This window comes from Delphinus delphis, chromosome 6, assembly GCF_949987515.2.
Source record: "Delphinus delphis chromosome 6, mDelDel1.2, whole genome shotgun sequence".
NCBI lineage: Eukaryota > Metazoa > Chordata > Mammalia > Artiodactyla > Delphinidae > Delphinus > Delphinus delphis.
The window spans coordinates 51,643,861-51,662,411 of NC_082688.1; the positions used below are offsets into that span (position 1 = coordinate 51,643,861).

Consider the following 18,551-nt stretch of genomic DNA (forward strand, 5'->3'; position numbering starts at 1 on the left):
GGGATTTCTAAAAAATAAGTAAAATAAAAGGGCTTTCTGCATGCCCCGGCCTCCAGTGTCACCGTGGTCGCGTTTTAAACAGCAGAATAGGAACCTTGACCTCCCCTCCATGAGAATCCAGCAAAGCAGAAAATTTCCTGATGTATTATACATCCGGGACAATATGAAACTGTCCTTTTGATTAAGTGTTGATTGCGGTCATGAGCGTCCAGTCAGGACATCTTCGGTTTCTCAGCACCAGCACCTGCACTCCGACTTATACGTACGTACATATATAGATTGTGTATGCGTCAAGAGAAAGAGAACCACACATGCACACTATCTTTCACCCTTTCGCTGTTAATACCTATCACAATTCTATCCAGTTAATTGTGGTTTGAACACACACGTGCACATGCAGACACACACACCCCACCCAGCGCAGAACGAGAGAGTGGATCCGGTCTAGTGAGGTTACACTTACTTGTAATCCTCCCCCCTCCCTTTCCAGTTTCTTTGATGATTTTTCCCATAAGTGTACAAGCCGCTGGGACTTCGTAGAAGCAGGCTGCTCCTCCTAAATGTGATTCGGACCATATGCTTTCTACATTCATCCCCGCTCCGGCTTTTCTTCTCCGCACTAACTGCTAACACGTTATAGTCACCTTGAAATTTCCTCTGCTATTTTCCAATTAAAAGCTTAATAGCCCTGGAAACGGAGTTCATGTGGTGAAGTTTACCATAGCCCCTTGTTCTGAAAGGCTTTCTGCTGGGATCCCATTATGTGCTTGAATAAACCCTTTCTGCAAACAGAAATGGGACTCTGGGTTGTCAGGTGTTGGGTTACAATAGACTTTGAGGCAGGGGACATTTTACCAACATAAATACAAACCTGTCCCTATAGGGAGATGTTGTCAAATACTGGGTTATGGAAAACATTCCCATCAAATATGAGAAAAGGATTATTGCGCTATATCAAATGAGTATTTAGATCTCAGCCCCCAATGTGCACTGGAGTGAAACGGGGCCCAGGGACCAAATAATGCAAGATGTCCTGCTTGAGTGGCAAAGGGATAGGGTGGCTAGGTGACTGAGGGAGGAGAGTGGGTCGTCTTGGTAGTGGAACTATCCCCCAAACCTGGTGCAGAGCTCTGCTGCTTTCCTTTAAAAAAATTCTTTACTCCCAAGTTCCTTATACTCCCTGGTTTCCCTGACCATTTGGAGAAAATCGGGAGAAATTTGGCTTTGAAAACAGTCTGTGGTCCCCGCATTCCCAAGAGACCTGGAGATTTCAGCGCGAAAGTTCCCAGATTCAGTGTCTTTCTAGGCCCTGTAAGTCTCTCCTTAAGTGAAGTGACTCGCTGTCAACTCCCCACTTCAGGGCCTCTGGCCCGCGGGGCTGCAGGTCACCTAGGCCTCCAGTTTGGAGAGTTTATGAAGTTCCTCACAGTTGTAGTGTTTTTAAGGCTTGTTTTCTTCTTGAAGCTTGGGAGGAGAGATCCATGAGGCGGTGGGTTAGGGGCAAGACTAAGGGGTCTGTTCCCGAAGCAGCTTTGGAGGCAGGCCTCCCAGGGTTAGCCCTCTCGGGCTAGGGTTTCCTTATCGCGCCCTACCAGGTCCGCAGGTCTGAAACGGGGGAGGTGGGGGGCAGTCAAGGGCTTCAAGGGAAACACACACAAGCAGGTTCCCTTTTTAACCTGCTCCCCTCCCGGAATCACCCTTCTAAACGGAGGGTTGGCTGCTAGAACGCCTGGTGCTACTTGAATTCACAGCAAACACAGTGGGACGTTTTCGGGTTGCTTGTTTGCTTCCAGGGCAGTGCAGAGAAAAGCTGAGAGGACAAGGGCAGCTGTGCCGCCAAACGGTTGGCCATTGCAGCAAACTCGTATACGCCCCGGTTTCGCATTCGATTCGCCCAGACCTACAAGAGCTGAGTTCAGAGAGCGGTGTCTGGAGCTTGCCGGCAGACGGCTCCGGGACTGCATTCTACCCCCCATCGCACTGAGCCATTGTGCTACGCTGCGTCGCTGTAACCACCTGCTTTTTATTTTTGTTTTCTTGCACTGCGGGAGAGACTCCGTGCATTTGTGGTGGTAGTCTGCCTTAGGCCAAATCGGTACTCTTAGGGGACTAGAAACACGCAAATAACTATTTCAACAAAGTTTTATGCTGTCATCTTGTGCAAGGGCTCTCCCCCACCCCTACCCAAAGACACTGGGGGTGTGTGTGGCCCCATCCCTTTCCATAACTAGATTGCTGAGTCCGTGGGCATTTGAATTGGGGCACGCGAGACCTCCGTTTATCGATCAAATGCCATTGGGCAGGGAGGAGATCATATGCGGTAACTTTGGGGGCGCTAGCGTGGTTCCTGCGTCCGCTCTCTGAAAGTTTATAGACCCAATACTTAAGCAAATCCCCCATAAGAGCGCTTCCCGGCTTTTCAGGACAGAGACTTTTTAAAATTAAAACGTGGGGAGGAGGGTAGAGAAACTCCGCACCAGAGAGAGAGGACAGTTTTTTCCTTTGAAATAGCCTGCAAAATGGGTCGTCATCCTTGGGCCAGCAGGTTTTCAAAATCAATCATTTTCTTCTACAGCAGCAAAAGAAAAACATGTTGCAAAAGGAAATAAAGCCAACATTTCTCGAACCAATTCCAATGCCCTGCCCCCAACTCCTCCCGCCAGTGGCCGCGGGGCCTGGCTCCCCCCAACTTAAAACCCTCTCGGCTCACTCCGGGAACCAAGTGCACCCGCAGGGCTCTGGTAGGCTCCGGTTCTCGCGGAGCTGTGTTTCTGTGGCCAAGGATGGAAATGAAAACGGCCTTGGGCTCGGTACCGCCAAATCAGGCCTGGAGGGAAGGGAAGAGAGCGAAGGGCACCTCCACCCTCACCCGCGCTGGTCCTCCCTTCCCCGCCCCGCGTGCACCGCCGCGTCCCGGAGCGCCGCAGTCCCGCCCGCCGCGGGCAGGGGAAGCACAGAGAGCTTGGAGGAGGGGGCCTTGAGCGCCCCCGTGAGAGTAGCCCGACGGCGGATGGCAAGGAAGGTGAAGTGCAGGGAATCGAGGGGCCCGAGCGGAAAGGAAGGAGGCAGGCGTGGAGTGGGGTGGGGAATGCAAGGAGACCTGGACCTCGAGGGTGGGGGTGGGGGTGGCGGTGGGAGGGAGGAGGAGTAGGGGGAGGGCGGCGGAGGAAGTGCCGGGCCCGGCCTGCGCGCGCGGGAGCTGCAGACGAGCTGGCTCAGACCATAATCAGAGCTCTCGCCGGCTCCTGGCAGCCGCCGCAGCGCCTCGGCGAGGGAGGACGTGCCGGCCAAAGCAGCGGCAGGCGGAGACGCAACCGGCGTGAGATTGGTGGAGCGCCAGTCGGGAGGATGAGGCTGTGAGCGCCGCGGGAGCCGTAAACACGGCTGCAGCCCCTCCGGCCATCGCGGAGCCCACGCGGCCGCGGGGACTGCTGGACCAAAGACTGCGCCGCCCGGAGGCCGCCCCTGAGCGGGCCTCCCAACCCGTCGTCCAGCGCGCCCTGACTCGCTCCCGCCGCCAGCCCGCCAGCTCTTCCGGGAGCCCGGGGCATGAACGGCTACGGCTCTCCCTACCTGTACATGGGCGGCCCCGTGTCGCAGCCGCCGCGGGCGCCCTTGCAGCGCACGCCCAAGTGCGCGCGCTGCCGCAACCACGGCGTGCTGTCCTGGCTCAAGGGCCACAAACGCTACTGCCGCTTCAAAGACTGCACCTGTGAGAAGTGCATCCTTATCATCGAGCGGCAGCGGGTCATGGCGGCGCAGGTGGCGCTGCGCAGGCAGCAGGCCAACGAGAGCCTCGAGAGCCTCATCCCCGACTCGCTGCGCTCCCTGCCGGGACCCCCGCCGCCGGGAGACGCCACCTCTGCCCCGCCGCCCTCGCAGCCAACTCAGCCGCCGCCGCCGCCGCCGCCGCGCCCCGCTGTGGAGTTGGCTGCTGCCGCCGCGCTGCGCTGGGCCGCGGAGCCCCAGCCTGGGGCGCTGCAGGCGCAGCTCGCCAAGCCAGGTAAGAGCAGCTGCGGGGCCGCACTGGGCCCCGCGCGTGGGCGAAAACACTTCCAAGCGGCTATTGCTGCTTTGGCTGGGAGGCTCGGAGGCGAATTTTTGGGAAGATGGTCCGGCCCGGCCTTCCGCCCCAACTCCAGCCGAGCCGGTCCTTACTCTCTCGGCAGAAGCGATCTTCGGTCTGGACCCGGCGAGGTAGGAGGTGAACCCAGGCGCCCACGGGAAAGGCGCCTCGGGCTCGCCAAGTGCCTTCCCCAGGTTAAAGGGGGACGGGTAAATAAAGAGGTCGAGGCAGGACCAAATTAAAATCCGCGTGAGCACACACCACAGTGCGGCCGGGCTTTCTTGCCGCAGGCTTTAGAGGGCCTCGCATTTGGAGGTTGGGATGGGTAGGTGCAAGGAAGGAGCCAAGGCCCAAGGCTTGGATGACTCTGGGTGTTTTTCTCGGCCCCCGGGGAATATGAGCGAACCCGAAGCCTTTCAAGTAGCCTACTGTGGCTTCCAGCCTCTTGCAGTCTGTTGAAAGAAGCCCTATTTAGAAGCAGTAGTAAACAAGGGCCAGAAAGGCCCCCACACTGATAGCGGGGACTCAGAATCTAGTGCGCCCAGAGTCAACCAACTCCTTTTGCAGAATTGCTCAGGTCCTTTAACACCATTCCGCAGGCAGCCCTCAGCAGTCACCGTGGTCTTAAAGAAACAGAAACAAAACGACCTACAGTGAGGAAGGCCAGCCCTGGAGAGTCCTTTCCCCAGTTCTAGGTGGGCCTGGGCCTCCTCCTGTCCTCTCCTCTCCTCTCCCCTCTCCTCCTCTGCTGTGCTTTAGAGAGCATGGGTCTGCTCTGAGCCCTGGAGGTGGGCAGATTCCTCCCCTCACCTCTCCATCCGGTTCCCTCCTTCGGGCCTCCAAAGCCTTGCAAACCCCAGTGGAGCCTTTCCTCCTGGAGAATGTCTAGTTTACCATCCTGCCCAGCCCAAGGGCTCCTTTGATTTTAAGCTCGTAGAATTCTGTGGACAGGTGTTTGGTCTTTCCCTTTCACTGGGGCAGATGTACAAAGGAAAAAAAGCCCATCTTCTCAGGGAGGGGGTTGAGGCGTATGCTGGAATTCAGAGATGGAAGGCCCTGGAAGGCCCAAAGCTCTTCTGTGGGCGGAACTAATGGTAGAGCTTCTGCCTACCCCCAGTCTCCCCCCACCCCAAAAAAGACTGTACCTCTGGCTCTTGGAGAGAGGCTTTCAGCAGCACTGCACTGCTGTGCGGAGCCAGGGAAACATTTGGGGTGAGTTGGTAGGCAGCCTGGCAGGTGCAGTCCTGCTGCCCTGTTGCTCCGTTATGCTGTCCAGACCTGAAGCTCTGAGAACATCTTATGGGAAGAGCAGAACTGCGTATTTTAAGGACAGAAGTGAGTTTACTGAACATGGATTTTGTGGATGTTTAATCCAAGGTAGAATATAAGCATTTCCCTGAGTAATGTCCGCCCACTCCCAGTTGACTCCCTTTTGTCAGTGTGATCTCTTCATACTTATAGGTTTGTCACAGAGGAATAGGAGGGGGGCGGGGAAAGGACATTCTTTTTGTTTTTCTCCTTTAAGTTAGAGCAGGTAACTAGGAGAGTTTTGTCTCAGTTCTCCATGCCAGTAACTTTTCTTAACCTTTCCATTTCCAGTTTCTCTGTCTCCATTTCCCCCAACACTAGGTCGGGAGTTTTGAGTTTGTGACAGTGGTAGCATCTTGCAGTGGCCACCTGCCCAAGCAGCGCCCGTGTAGTAGTGCTTTCGGTTCTGGGGTCCCTGTCCAAGAGGGGATTCTCTTCACATTGTGTGCTGTTCTAACCATTCTTGGGGATAGCCAGAGTTCATGCTTTCTATAGAGTCACAAAACCAAAAATAACCCTGGGAGGCGGGGAGTGAGGGGCAGGCAGAAAGGCCAAGCAGCAGCCTCAGTAGCAGAAGGATACATGCTTGGGGAGAATAGGAGACGGAGACGGCAACTGGACAAACCAGACCTGGTGCTCTCTCTTTTACTCAGAACTAAGTGTTCTGGGATGACCTGAGCCTTTCAAAATGAAAACAAGTAATTGCAAAGGAGAATAGGATTTACCACTAGAAAAGGTCAGAGTGATGGCTTTGGGGGCCTAAACTATCAGGGATCAAATGCTTAGGTCCTAATGCATACGTTGCACATTTATTATGTAACTTTTGTTTTCTGCTTTCAATTGGTTCGGGCCCCATAATTCCATTCAACACCAACAAAAAGCCAGTCACCAATCCGATGATGGTGAGAGAGGGCAGGAAAGGAATAGATAATTGTTTTCCATTAGGAAGGCAAGTATACAAGTGGATCGGTTCTATGCAATGCTTTGTACAGAGAAAGCCCATTTGGGTTTTAAGTTAGGGAAAACGGCCTGAATGGGACTGTATGGATTTTTCCTTTTTTGGCAGTTGTTCTTATGATGCATTTGTATGTAACATACCAGGCGTATTGAGAAGCTTGTCAGATACGGTCCTTGGCAAGTAGCTCACTATGTAGAGAAGTAAGTGAAGCTCTGTTTGAATGGTAGTAAGTTACATGTACAGTAAGTTCACAGACCATTAGGAATCTCTAAATATCTCCTGGTGGTTTATGGAGATTTGTTTCTTTGTGATTTCAGTGTCAAAAACATGGTTGGTCTCTTTAGTACATAGCTGTGGAGACATTTGCTTTTTTTGTTGGCTCCAAATGCAAGTGCACAAACACACAGAGTCTTTCCCCCTCTCCAGAAATCCTTGTGAAAAGTACACGCCCTAGAGAAGGAAATGTTTGCTGGGCACCGCTGGAGAAAAAAACACCCAGTTCAGGGAGCCACATTAATACCAAGACTCAGTTTTGTAGGTGGAAGAAATTTCCTTCCCCAATTCTGCTTCCGATTCTTTAAAGGAACAGGGATTGTTTTATCTAACGGTGTATCATGTTTAACATCCCTTTTAATGTGGAGGTGGTTGTAAGGAGAATTTTCATATCCTCAGGTTGTAACTTCTAGCAATGGATTAAAGCTTTTTTTTTTTTTTTCCGTTTTGGGTGTACATTTCCCCTGCTCCTAGATTATCATCTACGACTGGCCTGGAATTACTAGATTTTGATTAAGCCCCAAATTCTAGTCTAAGCTCCTTTAAATCTACCCTATTGATGCGTTTCTCTTTCATTTCCTCTTCACTCCCCCCTCCTTCCCGTCAGGAAAATACCTTGGGAAGCTTGAACACCTTTCAGCTCTTAGAGTATCTGAGTCAGCAGCCTCAACCAGCCGAGCCAGCCTTTCAGGGCCTGGGCTGTAGAGCTGAGGAAAGTTAGGGGTCACGACCAAGGTGAGAGGCTGAAGTTACATTCCTCTGTTTGGCTTCCTCCCCCACACCCTACCCTTGCTCCGGGAGAGTGGCCGGGGTCTCCTCAGGCTGCCAGAGGAAAGGGCTGTGGCTACAGATGCTTCCTAGGTTTACATCTGCCATCGAAATAAATACGTAAACAAGTTGTTAAAAAATTTCTTAAAGGAAAAGAAATCTAAAACATCCTATTTGATTAGGAGTAAGAGAGCAGGTTTAACTAGGAAAGTAGGGTCTCTTTTCTTGTTTATGTCTCCTGAAATGGAGAGAACAAGAGACCTACAGGAAGGGAAGTTGGGAGATTTTGGAAAACTGCCTTTATTTGATTTGACCTCCTGGCCGGCACCTCCTAGCATCTTTATGCTTGCTCTGGGCTTTTCAGCTCCAGCTTGATTAGGTCCTGTCTGGTCAGCTTCCTAGTTTTAAATTTTACTTTAATTTTTTAAAAAAAGAGACACGCACCTGCATGGATGAATGTTGCCAGAACACCGGTCCAGGCCAGGATGGGAAATTCTCCACGGCTAGAGGCTGAAGCAAAGGAAAAGTGGGAGAGACCTCAGAGTCACTCATGAAGGGTAGCTACGAATTTAAAACAGGGTCTGGGTATTTCAGACGCTTTTATTTGGGCCGAGGGGCCTGACTCAGAGTTGCATTTTAAAAAGCAAAAACCAACCAAACGAAAAGGAAGAAGCGAGACCGCACTGGTCTTCTCCTAAACCTTACCCACGGCTGGCTCTGGAGGGCGGACGCCGGGCTGCTCACAGCTCCGGGCCTTTCCCACCGGCGCCCAGCGAGTTGCCGAGTTACGGACCGGCTTCTTGGGCCCCGGCGCAGCCGAGAGCGCAGCGAGTGGAAGTGCGGGGCGGCGGCTCAGGGACCCCGGGCCGGGTCAGGGATGGATGGGACGCCGGGAGAGGCCCGTGCGGTGGCAGCAGCGCGCTCGCGGCTCCCCTGCGGCCGCCCTGGACCACTGTTCTCTTGCACCAAATTCTCGTGGCACCGCCGCTGCGGCGGCACCTTCCACTCGCGCTCAGCCCCGTGGGCTGGGTTAGACCCCGCCTGTTCGGTTGGTTGCCCGATTTAGCAAAAAACCTGCAAATAAACACAAAAAAGGGATATCAAATATTGTATGGGGCACACTTGTACTGAAACATTGTGATTTTTGCTAAGTGCAGGTTTAACTGGGCATCCTGCTATTTTATCTGGCAACCCTAGGCCTCCGGGGCGGGCCCAGCCCTAAAGTCCTCGAGGGCGCCCCTCGGGGTGGGCGTAGCTCTGGCGGGTCTCCCAGCCTCTTTCTCCCTGTGGAGCCCGAGCTACCACCCCCCCCCGCCCCCCGCCCCCGCCGGCTCGGAGAGGCGCTGGTGTCCATCTTGTGGATCTGAGCACAGGGTGGACAGGAAAACGGGAGCGTTTTCCACGTCTGGGAACCACAGAGTTCCACTGCCATCCAGGACAGAACCTCCCCCCACCTAACACACCCCTCTGGGTTATAAATCTGGCAGGATAGCCGTGCTCTCGACTTACACAACCAACTCGTCTTTTCCCTGATGGATGAACTCCCGGGTTTAAAAGATCACAGTAATCACAGGAGGACAGTGTAAAGCTAATCTGATAGCAATAACTTTCGGGGAAGGTCAGGCTCAAGTGAAATGTTACCGAGCAACAGGCATTTTGTTTGCAAAATACAATCAAAGAGCATTGATGAGAAATTCTTTGCTGCAGCGAGTCAGCACTCTCAGCTAACAGCTTTACAGAGGGAAAGGGAGTGAATCTTCATACATCAACGTCCCCGGAAGACTTGGAGCCCCTTTCTGGAAATGTTGGACGTTTTCCTGACGGGAAGGCAGGCAGAACCCAGTGAACACCTACGTACCTGCCTGCCTCTCCTTTCCCTTTCTTTGCCTCTTCCGTTTCTCCAGCTTCCCTCCTTTCTTCAGCTTTTTAACCTGTTGCGGCCCCTCAGCCATTAGTCACTCGGGTCCCTGGACCCCCATGTCTGGTGTGATGTGACTCTGGTGGCACAGTGGGCCTTGCACCGGGGTTTACATGGGCGCTCGTGGCAGAGGTTGCGGCCTGAGTGGTGGAACATTGGTCATCGCGGGGCCCATCACCTTGGGATCCTGTCACATCCCTCCCAAGAGTCGCCCAATGGCTTTAGTGAGTCACTGCAAACTACTGTTCTCTGAAGAAACTAGGGGAAACTAAAACATAACTAGGTGGGTTTTTTTTTTTGCATTTTATTATACACTTAAACAGCTATAAAAAATAAGCACAATCAACTACTGAGTAACAATATTATGGAAAACTTAACATTCAGAACATCGGTTTTCTACCGAATCTCTGGTCTCTTTTGATTGCAGTGACTGGGCAGACTTAAATTTTACAAAGGTGGGGTCAGTGTTCTGCTTGTTTCCCCCCACTAAGTATCCCTTGTTTCGTTCAGTAGATGTTCCACTCATAGGCTTTATATGTGAATGTTTACAGCAACATTCCCTCCCATGAATACAGCGGTCTGCCCAGCTGCTGGCCTTTGGGTTACTTGCTGTGTTTCAATATAAAATACAACTCACTGCACAGATAACTTGGAATTTTTGCAAAATATTCTTTAGTAAACTGTAAGCCTCTCAGTGGCCAAGAGGCAAATGCTTTGATCATCTCTGTGTAATCTTACCTAGCACAGTGCCTGGGCACAGAGTGAAAGATTTAATGATATTCGTTACATAGGTGGACGAATAAGTAGCCAGTTGCATTTTTATAACTGCCAAACACACTTGTAGATTTACAGGTAATTGCCCTCCTGCTTCTTGAAAAGTGTTCCTTTCAGAGTCAAGAAAGAGGTCAAAACTAAATTGTTGCAGGACTTACAAAGTCCATAGTTGCAATCCACACTTCCTTAAGTCTAGCCCTTTCTATATCAATGTCCGCCAAAGTGTTGGTCCCCAGGAATCATCTTGATTTCTTCCTATGTTATTAAGCCAGTGTCATTAATGATTTTAAAAAAGCAAACATGACTATGTATTTTTAGTTTTCACAAGGTCCCACCCCCCAGCCCCCGGAAGAAAAGGAAAGATGTTAGACTGACGTTCATTCCCTGCTGTATATTGGGTTTTTACCCATTCACTTTTTTATGATTCAGCATTTCTAGTGGGAGATAAGGATAACAGAAAATGTAAAAAGCGTGTCTCCTGTTTGAATTCTGACTGGGCAGGGGTCTTTTCTGGAAGCCCCATCCAGCTGGGGCTCTTCCTGGCCATTGCTATAAGATTTGTGTACTTTGAAAACGACCCATCAGGGAACAGTTATTGAGAGGTATGTTCCCCAGAGCTCAAGTGAACAGGTGAGGGCGTGACAGTCCATGTTTGAAAATGCGTGACATGATTTCAAAAGGAAACAAAAAAGTCCAGTGACTTTTGCACTAGGAAGCAGCGCTCTTTATGCCAGTGCTTTCGTGTTTTTATTCTGGATGTATGCTATATTTTATTTTCGTAGATAGAAAGAATGGATAAGACCCCCACACCTGAATGAGGAAGATGCTCTTCTTCATGTCAGGAGCGGACTGTTTTGCATATGTGGCAGGCTTCCTCAACATCTTTCAAATAAATACTTAGGACTTTTTTTTTTTTTAAACTGCATTTTCATATGAAAAAAAATCCACTGAAGAAAGTTAAAATTTGCAAACTGTAATTTTAGATCGGAAGTCACTTTTCTGTGGGTGTTCATTCTCTCTCCTTAAAGTCTTGTAGCTATCTCATGGCATAGATATATTGTGAAGTTGGAGCATTGGTTTCCATAGCAACAGTGTCCTTCTCAACGGAGTATCTACTTTTTCAAAAAAATACCTTTACCCTTGTGAAGAGTTTATTTCAGGGATGGCTGTGAGTGTTTCTACGTCGTGAAAAATATGAAATTGAAGAGTGAACATTTGGTAAGATTTTTTTAAATATCTAGAAGTTTAGCTTTAAAAATAGAAGATGATATCACTTTCAGTAACTGGTTTGTAATATCAGATGAGAGTGATTTCTTTCTACTTCTGGTCTAGTAGTTTTTGGCACCTATATACTAGGAGTAAAAATATTCTCAATTGAAATATATTCTTACTCTTTAATGTTCTAGGAATTAGGGTGTCCGTTTCAAGGAGAAAGAGGTTAAAGCATTTGGGGAGTATTTCCTTTTTCATTTTGATACTGGGCAGTTTCACATTTCTATATCTGGAAAGGCCTTTGTGTTTTAAACCAACCGGAACAATTTGTAAAGTTCATTTAGGGAAAAATCTACAGATGTAAAGAAACACCCGTTATTAAATTACGCTTTATCACTGGGCCCAAAACTCACCCTCTATAATTACTTGTGAAAGTCTGTATTTATGACAGTAATTTACAATACTTCTAGTTCAGGCACAACAATACAACCGTACTTGACACCGCAAATTTGCAGGGCTCGTATGTTCCGACCTTTAGAAATTATCGCTGGGTAAGGAGTTATTCTTGGTACAAGGTGAGAGGCTGGCCTTCCCTTGCCCGGTTCTGAATCCCCAGCAGCCTTGGATGTTGTCTTGGTGTCTGCTTACCTGGCACCCCTTAGCAGGACGTGATGCGTTGCTCAGGTGTGTGGGCACCACGGGTGTGTCCCACTCACTGCTTCCTTCAATGGCTTCCGTCTCCCCTTTGAGTACAGCATAAACAGTGCTGAACTCAGCTGGTTGGAATGTTCTGAATTTGTAGATTTGATTCCTGTGACATCCGGTTAGACTTTCTCACTTTCTGGCCATAGCCTGCCCACCCCTTTGGAGGCTGATCAGCCCGGAAATCTTCAGAGAGAAAGTGTGGCTGAATCAGCAAAACCCGCCACACTCTTGGAGAAGCCACCAGAAGCTCTTGCTGCACTGGGGATGTCACCGTGGCAGGTGCAAAGGGTAGCACAAGAAAATATGAAAGAGGCCTCGTGCAGTCTAGGGGTTCACAATTGGTAAACAAGCTGCCAATCATAGAGGATTCTACCGTGGCCCGTTCTGCAGATCCGGAAAATAGCTTCAAAAGTTAAATTTTGTATTGTCTGATTTAGAGTCCTGCCGTCCAATATCCAGTTGATTGGGACAGTATGTCCTTTACCATCTTGAAAAAAATACTACATTTTCAAAATGGTAGATATGACAGATTAGCCAGAACATCATTTCTTAGTTCCCTTTTGGCTAAACTTCTGCCCTTTGAATCACTTTCTTCTGGCGTCTAAAGCATTCTGTGGAAGACTAAGCTTGGTAATAGAGCTCGAAGCATTTTCCCCAAATGTCTTCGGTGTTTGCAGCTCATCCAGAGTGGGGAAAAGTTACCTTTTAAAGTGGGAAGGTATTTTTAGGTTCACGCATTTCTTTTAAAAATATCACAATCAGAGCTTTTTAGCTGTATTTACATACCTTTTTGTTTCCTAGAAGAACCAGTTGTTCCTTGCTTTAAAAAAAAAAACCCAACAACCCACCATCCCCTGTATTGCTATGACACTGTGTATCATATTTCTTGCACTTTTTCATTGTGGTAAAATTTACTATTTTAACCTTTTTTTAGGGACACAATATAGTGGCTTTAAGTATTTTCACAATGTTGTGTGGCCATCACCACTTTCCATTTTCAGAACTTTTTCATCATCCCTAACTGAAACTCAGTACCCATTAGACAGTAAGTTCCCCTTACCCCCTGCCCTAGCCCCTGGTAATACCATTTGACTTTCTGTCACTATGAGTTTGCCTATTCTAGGTACGTTATATAAGTGGAATCATAGAATATTTGTCCTTTTGTGTCTGCCTTACTTCACTTAGCGTGATTCATCCACATTGTAGCATGTGTGAGAATTTCATTCCTTTTTGAGGCTGAATAATATTCCATTATATGAATGGACCACATGTTGTTTATCCATTCATCCATCTTTTTTTTTTTTTTTTTTTTTTTGGCGGTACGCGGGCCTCTCACTGTTGTGGCCTCTCCCGTTGTGGAGCACAGGCTCCGGACGCGCAGGCTCAGCGGCCATGGCTCATGGGCCCAGCCGCTCCGCGGCATGTGGGATCCTCCTGGACCGGGGCACGAATCTGCATCCCCTGCATCGGCAGGCGGACTCTCAACCACTGCGCCACCGGGGAAGCCCCCTTCATCCATCTTTGATGGACACTTGGTTGCTTCCACTCTTTGGCTCTTGTGGATAATGCTGCTATGAACATTTGTGTTCCATGTGTGCAGATTTGCTGCTTAGCAAATTCTGCCTGGTTGTGTTTGCTTTCCCCCTTGCACATGCGTCTTATTTCCCCAACTTGGTAATAAATTCCACAAGTTAGGGGCCAGTCTTATACATCCTGGTATTTTCCACCCTTATTCTGTTTTCCTCAGTGTCTTGCAGGTTACAGCAATACAAGTACTTGATGCTGACAATAATAGATAATGAAAGCTAAAGAAATAAGAAAACTGTTTAGAGGAGCACAGTATTGAAAACATTATTTTATGTCCATATTTTCCCCAGGAGAGTATTTGACTTGTTTTCCCAAGCTCCGCTGAGCAGGGGCCAAGATCCAATTGTGTGTTGAGTTCAGTGCTGAGTTAGCATACTGTCACCGTCCGCTTATTGTCAAGTGTTTAACGATAGCGTAACACCAAGAGGTAGGCGTGGGGTCCTGAGTCAGGAAAATGTAGGCAGGTCTAGCTGATTAGAATATGAAGATATGGAAGCTTTTTTGTTGCTGTTTTTCTCGTTGGGATCAAGGACAAATACCACATTAACCCAGGGGGTGAAAACTGGGATTCCAGTCCTAGGAAGTTGCAGGAGAGGATATGTCAAATTTCTCTTGCAAAAATAGGTGTTTTGTGCATATCCCAGAGTTGTTACAGAAAGCAGAAATGGCTTCATGTGTGTGGGTTGCAACTGACCCCCACATGGACACTTGATATTTTGTACTGGAAAAAGAAGCAGTGTACCTAAAATGCAAATTTGGGACAACTAAATTTGTATCAGATTTATAATTGAAAGTTTCACGGATATAGTTTAAGAGTTTCTTAAAGTATTTATTTATGCCTAAGACATATTTATTGCTTTGTAAAGAATCAAAGTTTTGTTTTTCAATTATAATTAAGGTACATCCCATATTAGAACAATGCTCATAAATGGGCCTTTGTTTCAGGCTTTTTATTTACTTTTAAAAATAAATTAGTTTTCTTTATTTCTGGCTGCGTTGGGTCTTTGTTGCTGCACGCGGGCTTTCTCTGGTTGCGGCGAGCGGGGGCTACTCTTCATTGCGGTGCGCAGGCTTCTCACTGCGGAGGCTTCTCTTGTTGCGGAGCACGGGCTCTAGGCACGCAGGCTTCGGTAGTTGTGGTTCACGGGCTCTAGAGCGCAGGCTCAATGGTTGTGGCGCACGGGCTTAGTTGTTCCACAGCGCGTGGGATCTTCCCGGACCAGGGATCGAACTCATGTCCCCTGTATTGGCAGGTGGATTCTTAACCACTGCACCACCAGGGAAGTCCCTGTTTAAGCGTTTTAAAATAAACAACAACAAATAGGAGGAGATGGATTTTAGAAGCTGCTTTGATGAAATTTCACCAGCTGGCTATCTACACATAATCAGGTGTGCCCACTGAGAAGGCGACAATGAGGCTATTCAGGCAGGGCAGTGGATAAAAATCCACTCGCATATAGCTTGTTAATAAAGAATATGTTTCTTTATTATTAAGATCTCTTAGAGCCTACTTCTGCAAGCAGACCAATCTTACTTATTTACTCCTACCTACCTTCCTTCCTTCCTTCCTTCCTTCCTTCCTTCCTTCCTTCCTTCCTTTCCTTTCTGCCTGTTTAGCACCGTAATACTAGCCCTTGTGGGGGGGTGATGTCTTAAGTCAAAATGTTAAATTTGCAACTGGTTTACTTCACGGCAAATCTCTGCTTTATTTGGGAAGCTTTTTGTTTTGTTTTGTTTCTCTCTTCTTTTAATATAGCTCAGGAAGGTATCTTGAAGTTCTCTCCATGAACTTTACTAATGAAACAGTTCATGAAAACCTGTCTGCTTCTTGCAGCCCAGGTCCTGGAGTTATGGACGCACTGCTTCACTGGTGGATCTTGCTCCCTGGCAGTTTCAGAAGCCTTCTCCAGCCATTTCCTTCTTTCTCTCTGTAGCCTGTCCCACATCCAGATTTCACAGCTGGTTTTGCTTACCCTCTAGTGTGGGTTATAGGCAACCAAGTCTGCCAGGACCTTGAGTGGGCTTTTAAGAAAAATTTCAATGTATAGAGGCTGCCTGTATCACTTTGGCAATCATATCGACTAGTTATTGTACATGGTATCCTGATGAAACATACTGACGACTAGTTCACAGAACATTTGACACAAAATCTGCCTATGGGAAAATGGATTTAAAATATTAAAATTTCCCATGGGTATATGCGTCGTGCGCCGGCTGTTAATGTCTTTGAATGACACCGGCCACCTCATTTGCAGAAGAGGGACCGGAAGACAAGCCTGGGTTCATTTTCCTGTTCTTCCCTGGATGGTGTTTATCCCCAGCCTGGCCCCTATTTAGATTGTTAGCGCTAGACAGCCACATCTGTGGTTGTAGGTATCGTGTTTCCGTTCTGTGTTGAAGGCAAGCTTCCCTGCACACACCATTCTGAGAAATCACTCCGATTTCTAGATCTTTATTTCCAGGTATTTTTTTCCCATTTGCCAGTGACACACTGGATATTTTTAAGGCTTGCAGTATGTTATAACCCACAAGGAAGCAGTTCCCCTTGCAGAAAGCCCATGTAGGGCCCTCTCCTGAGCACATCTGTTCCCCTTTACACACACCAGGAAAGGATTAACCCAGCTGTTCTCTGCTTTTCAGATTTGACTGAAGAACGACTCGGGGACAGCAGCACAGCGGACACCACTGAGACCTTCAGTGACAAAGACACGGACCAGAGGAGCTCCCCGGACGTGGCCAAAAGTAAGGGCTGCTTCACGCCAGAGAGCCCCGAGATAGTGTCGGTGGACGAAGGGGGGTATGCGGTCCAGAAGAACGGAGGCAGCTCCGAGAGCCGACCCGACAGCCCCAAGTACCCCGGGGAGCAGAATCACCTCCTGATCGAGGGCCCCTCGGGGACCGTGTCTCTGCCCTTCAGCTTGAAAGCCAACAGACCGCCCCTGGAAGTGTTAAAAAAAATATTCCCCAATCAGAAGCCCACGGTGCTGGAGCTGATCCTGAAGGGCTGCGGGGGCGACCTGGTGAGCGCCGTGGAGGTCCTGCTCTCCAGCCGCACCTCCAGCTTGGCCGCGGACCGAACTGCGGCAGAGCCCGAGGGCCTGGTGCTGCCCTCCAGCGGGCACATCTTTGAACACACCTTGAGCTCCTACCCCATCTCCTCTTCCAAATGGTCCGTGGGCTCGGCCTTCAGAGTCCCAGACACGTTGCGGTTTTCCGCCGACTCCAGTAACGTGGTCCCCAACCCCCTGGCCGTGCCCCTGCAGCACCCGTTCCCCCAGCCCCCCCGGTACCCTCTGATGCTGAGGAATACTTTGGCGAGAAACCAGTCGAGCCCCTTTCTTCCCAACGATGTCACCCTGTGGAACACCATGACGTTGCAGCAACAGTACCAGCTGAGGTCCCAGTACGTCAGCCCTTTCCCCACTAACTCTACCAGCGTCTTCAGAAGCTCACCTGTCCTCCCCGCCCGCGTCCCCGAAGACCCTCGGATACCCATCCCTGACGATGGGTGTCCCATCGTGTCAAAGCAGTCCATTTACGCCGAGGACGACTATGACGAGAGGTCTGACTCCTCAGACTCTAGAATACTCAACACTTCATCTTAAAGTGCTACCCGATGGGTGGTGACCAGGTGACATTGTGCGTTTGAACCCTGGCCCCCCCTTGAGGAGAGGCCACATCCTGTGTATACCTTTTCCTTCTGTTTCACAAAGTGACTGTGCTTGATTCTATACCTTAGCAATAAAAGCATAACTTATTTAATTTCTTGCACTTCACTGGAAAATGCCAAATAGCTCTGCTCTGTGGCTTTAGTGCTGAATGTTCGTTGTAAAAGAGAATAGTCTTGGGAAAGCCTTGGGCCCATGGAAGATTTATTTGGGGACGTAGAGCTGACGGTCAGCCTTGCCCCTAAACTCAGCCTGGAATGTTCAATAAAATAGTATACTTGAATGAAATTTTTTTTTTTTTTTTTTTTTTTTTTTTTTTTTTGTGGTACACGGGCCTCTCCTGTTGCGGAGCACAGGCTGTGGACGCGCAGGCTCAGCGGCCATGGCTCACGGGCCCAGCCGCTCCGCGGCACGTGGGATCTTCCCGGACCGGGTCACAAACCCGCGTCCCCTGCATCGGCAGGCGGACTCTCAACCACTGCGCCACCAGGGAAACCCCTTGAATGAAATTTTGTAAAAGAGGATTCCTTAGGATATGTGAAACCTAAAGGCAGTGGTTCGGTTGCAAACGGACTATAAACAGGGACCTTATACTCCTATGCTAAAAATCCTTGCATTTTAAAGAGAGACTGCACTTAATAGAGTGAACCGCTCACATGCCTATTTAAGCTTGGACAGTTTTCAGAGACAAACTCCATTAAGAATTATTCTTTTCACATGGCTGAATCGAAATGTGTAATGTCAATGTCAGTGTAAAGCCAATCCCAGCTGTGAACTGCATGAAATGTATTGTGAAATGAACACAAGATTAAGCTTTGTCAGGTTAATGTAGCATGCTAAGGACTCTAGAAAAAAATAAACTAAGGAGATGATCTTGGTTTATGTCATTTCTACTTGTGGAAAGAGGATCTCTAAAAATAGAAACTTGACATAAAAGCTACTTACCAGTGCATGGATCAAGGCTTCAGTTAAATGCGATGTCCCTTGAGAAATATGAATGGCAAAGTTTGGGGGCTGCGTTCAGAAAGACAGAATTTATTTTTCAAGAATAGACTTAATTCAGTCCCTCCATCCGTTTATTTGTTTCTTCAACAGATAATTATTGAGTGCCTATTACGTGTAAGAGGATGCTCTTTGTATGTTATTGTCCGAGTTACCTGCCCGTTGAGTCCAAGACAGCAGGGATTATATGATGGAGAATCTCGTTAAAAACAAAGTAAAAATGAAAACATCTACAGTGTGGAAAGTAAGCAAAGTGCATAGCACGGTACCTGACACAGAGAAAGTACTCCATCCGTGAGAGCAGTTACTCCT

The 18,551-nt window shown here is 48.7% G+C and overlaps 1 protein-coding gene across 1 annotated transcript; it reads left to right on the plus strand.

Moving 5' to 3' along the window:
- Nucleotides 1–3,484: 3,484 nt before the first annotated feature.
- Nucleotides 3,485–17,545, plus strand: DMRT3 (doublesex and mab-3 related transcription factor 3). Its single transcript, XM_060013434.1, has 2 exons — nt 3,485–4,003; nt 16,210–17,545. Exons 1-2 carry the CDS (start codon nt 3,550–3,552, stop codon nt 17,172–17,174), a joined length of 1,419 nt encoding a protein of 472 aa, XP_059869417.1. The 5' UTR covers nt 3,485–3,549; the 3' UTR covers nt 17,175–17,545.
- Nucleotides 17,546–18,551: the final 1,006 nt, after the last annotated feature.

Excerpts from the sequence above, each read along its gene's own strand:
- DMRT3 (XM_060013434.1), top strand. The coding sequence starts at position 3,550 with ATGAACGGCTACGGCTCTCCCTACCTGTACATGGGCGGCCCCGTGTCG. Across the intron at positions 4,004-16,209 it reads GGCGCAGCTCGCCAAGCCAG|ATTTGACTGAAGAACGACTC; the intron begins GTAAGAGCAGCT and ends TCTGCTTTTCAG.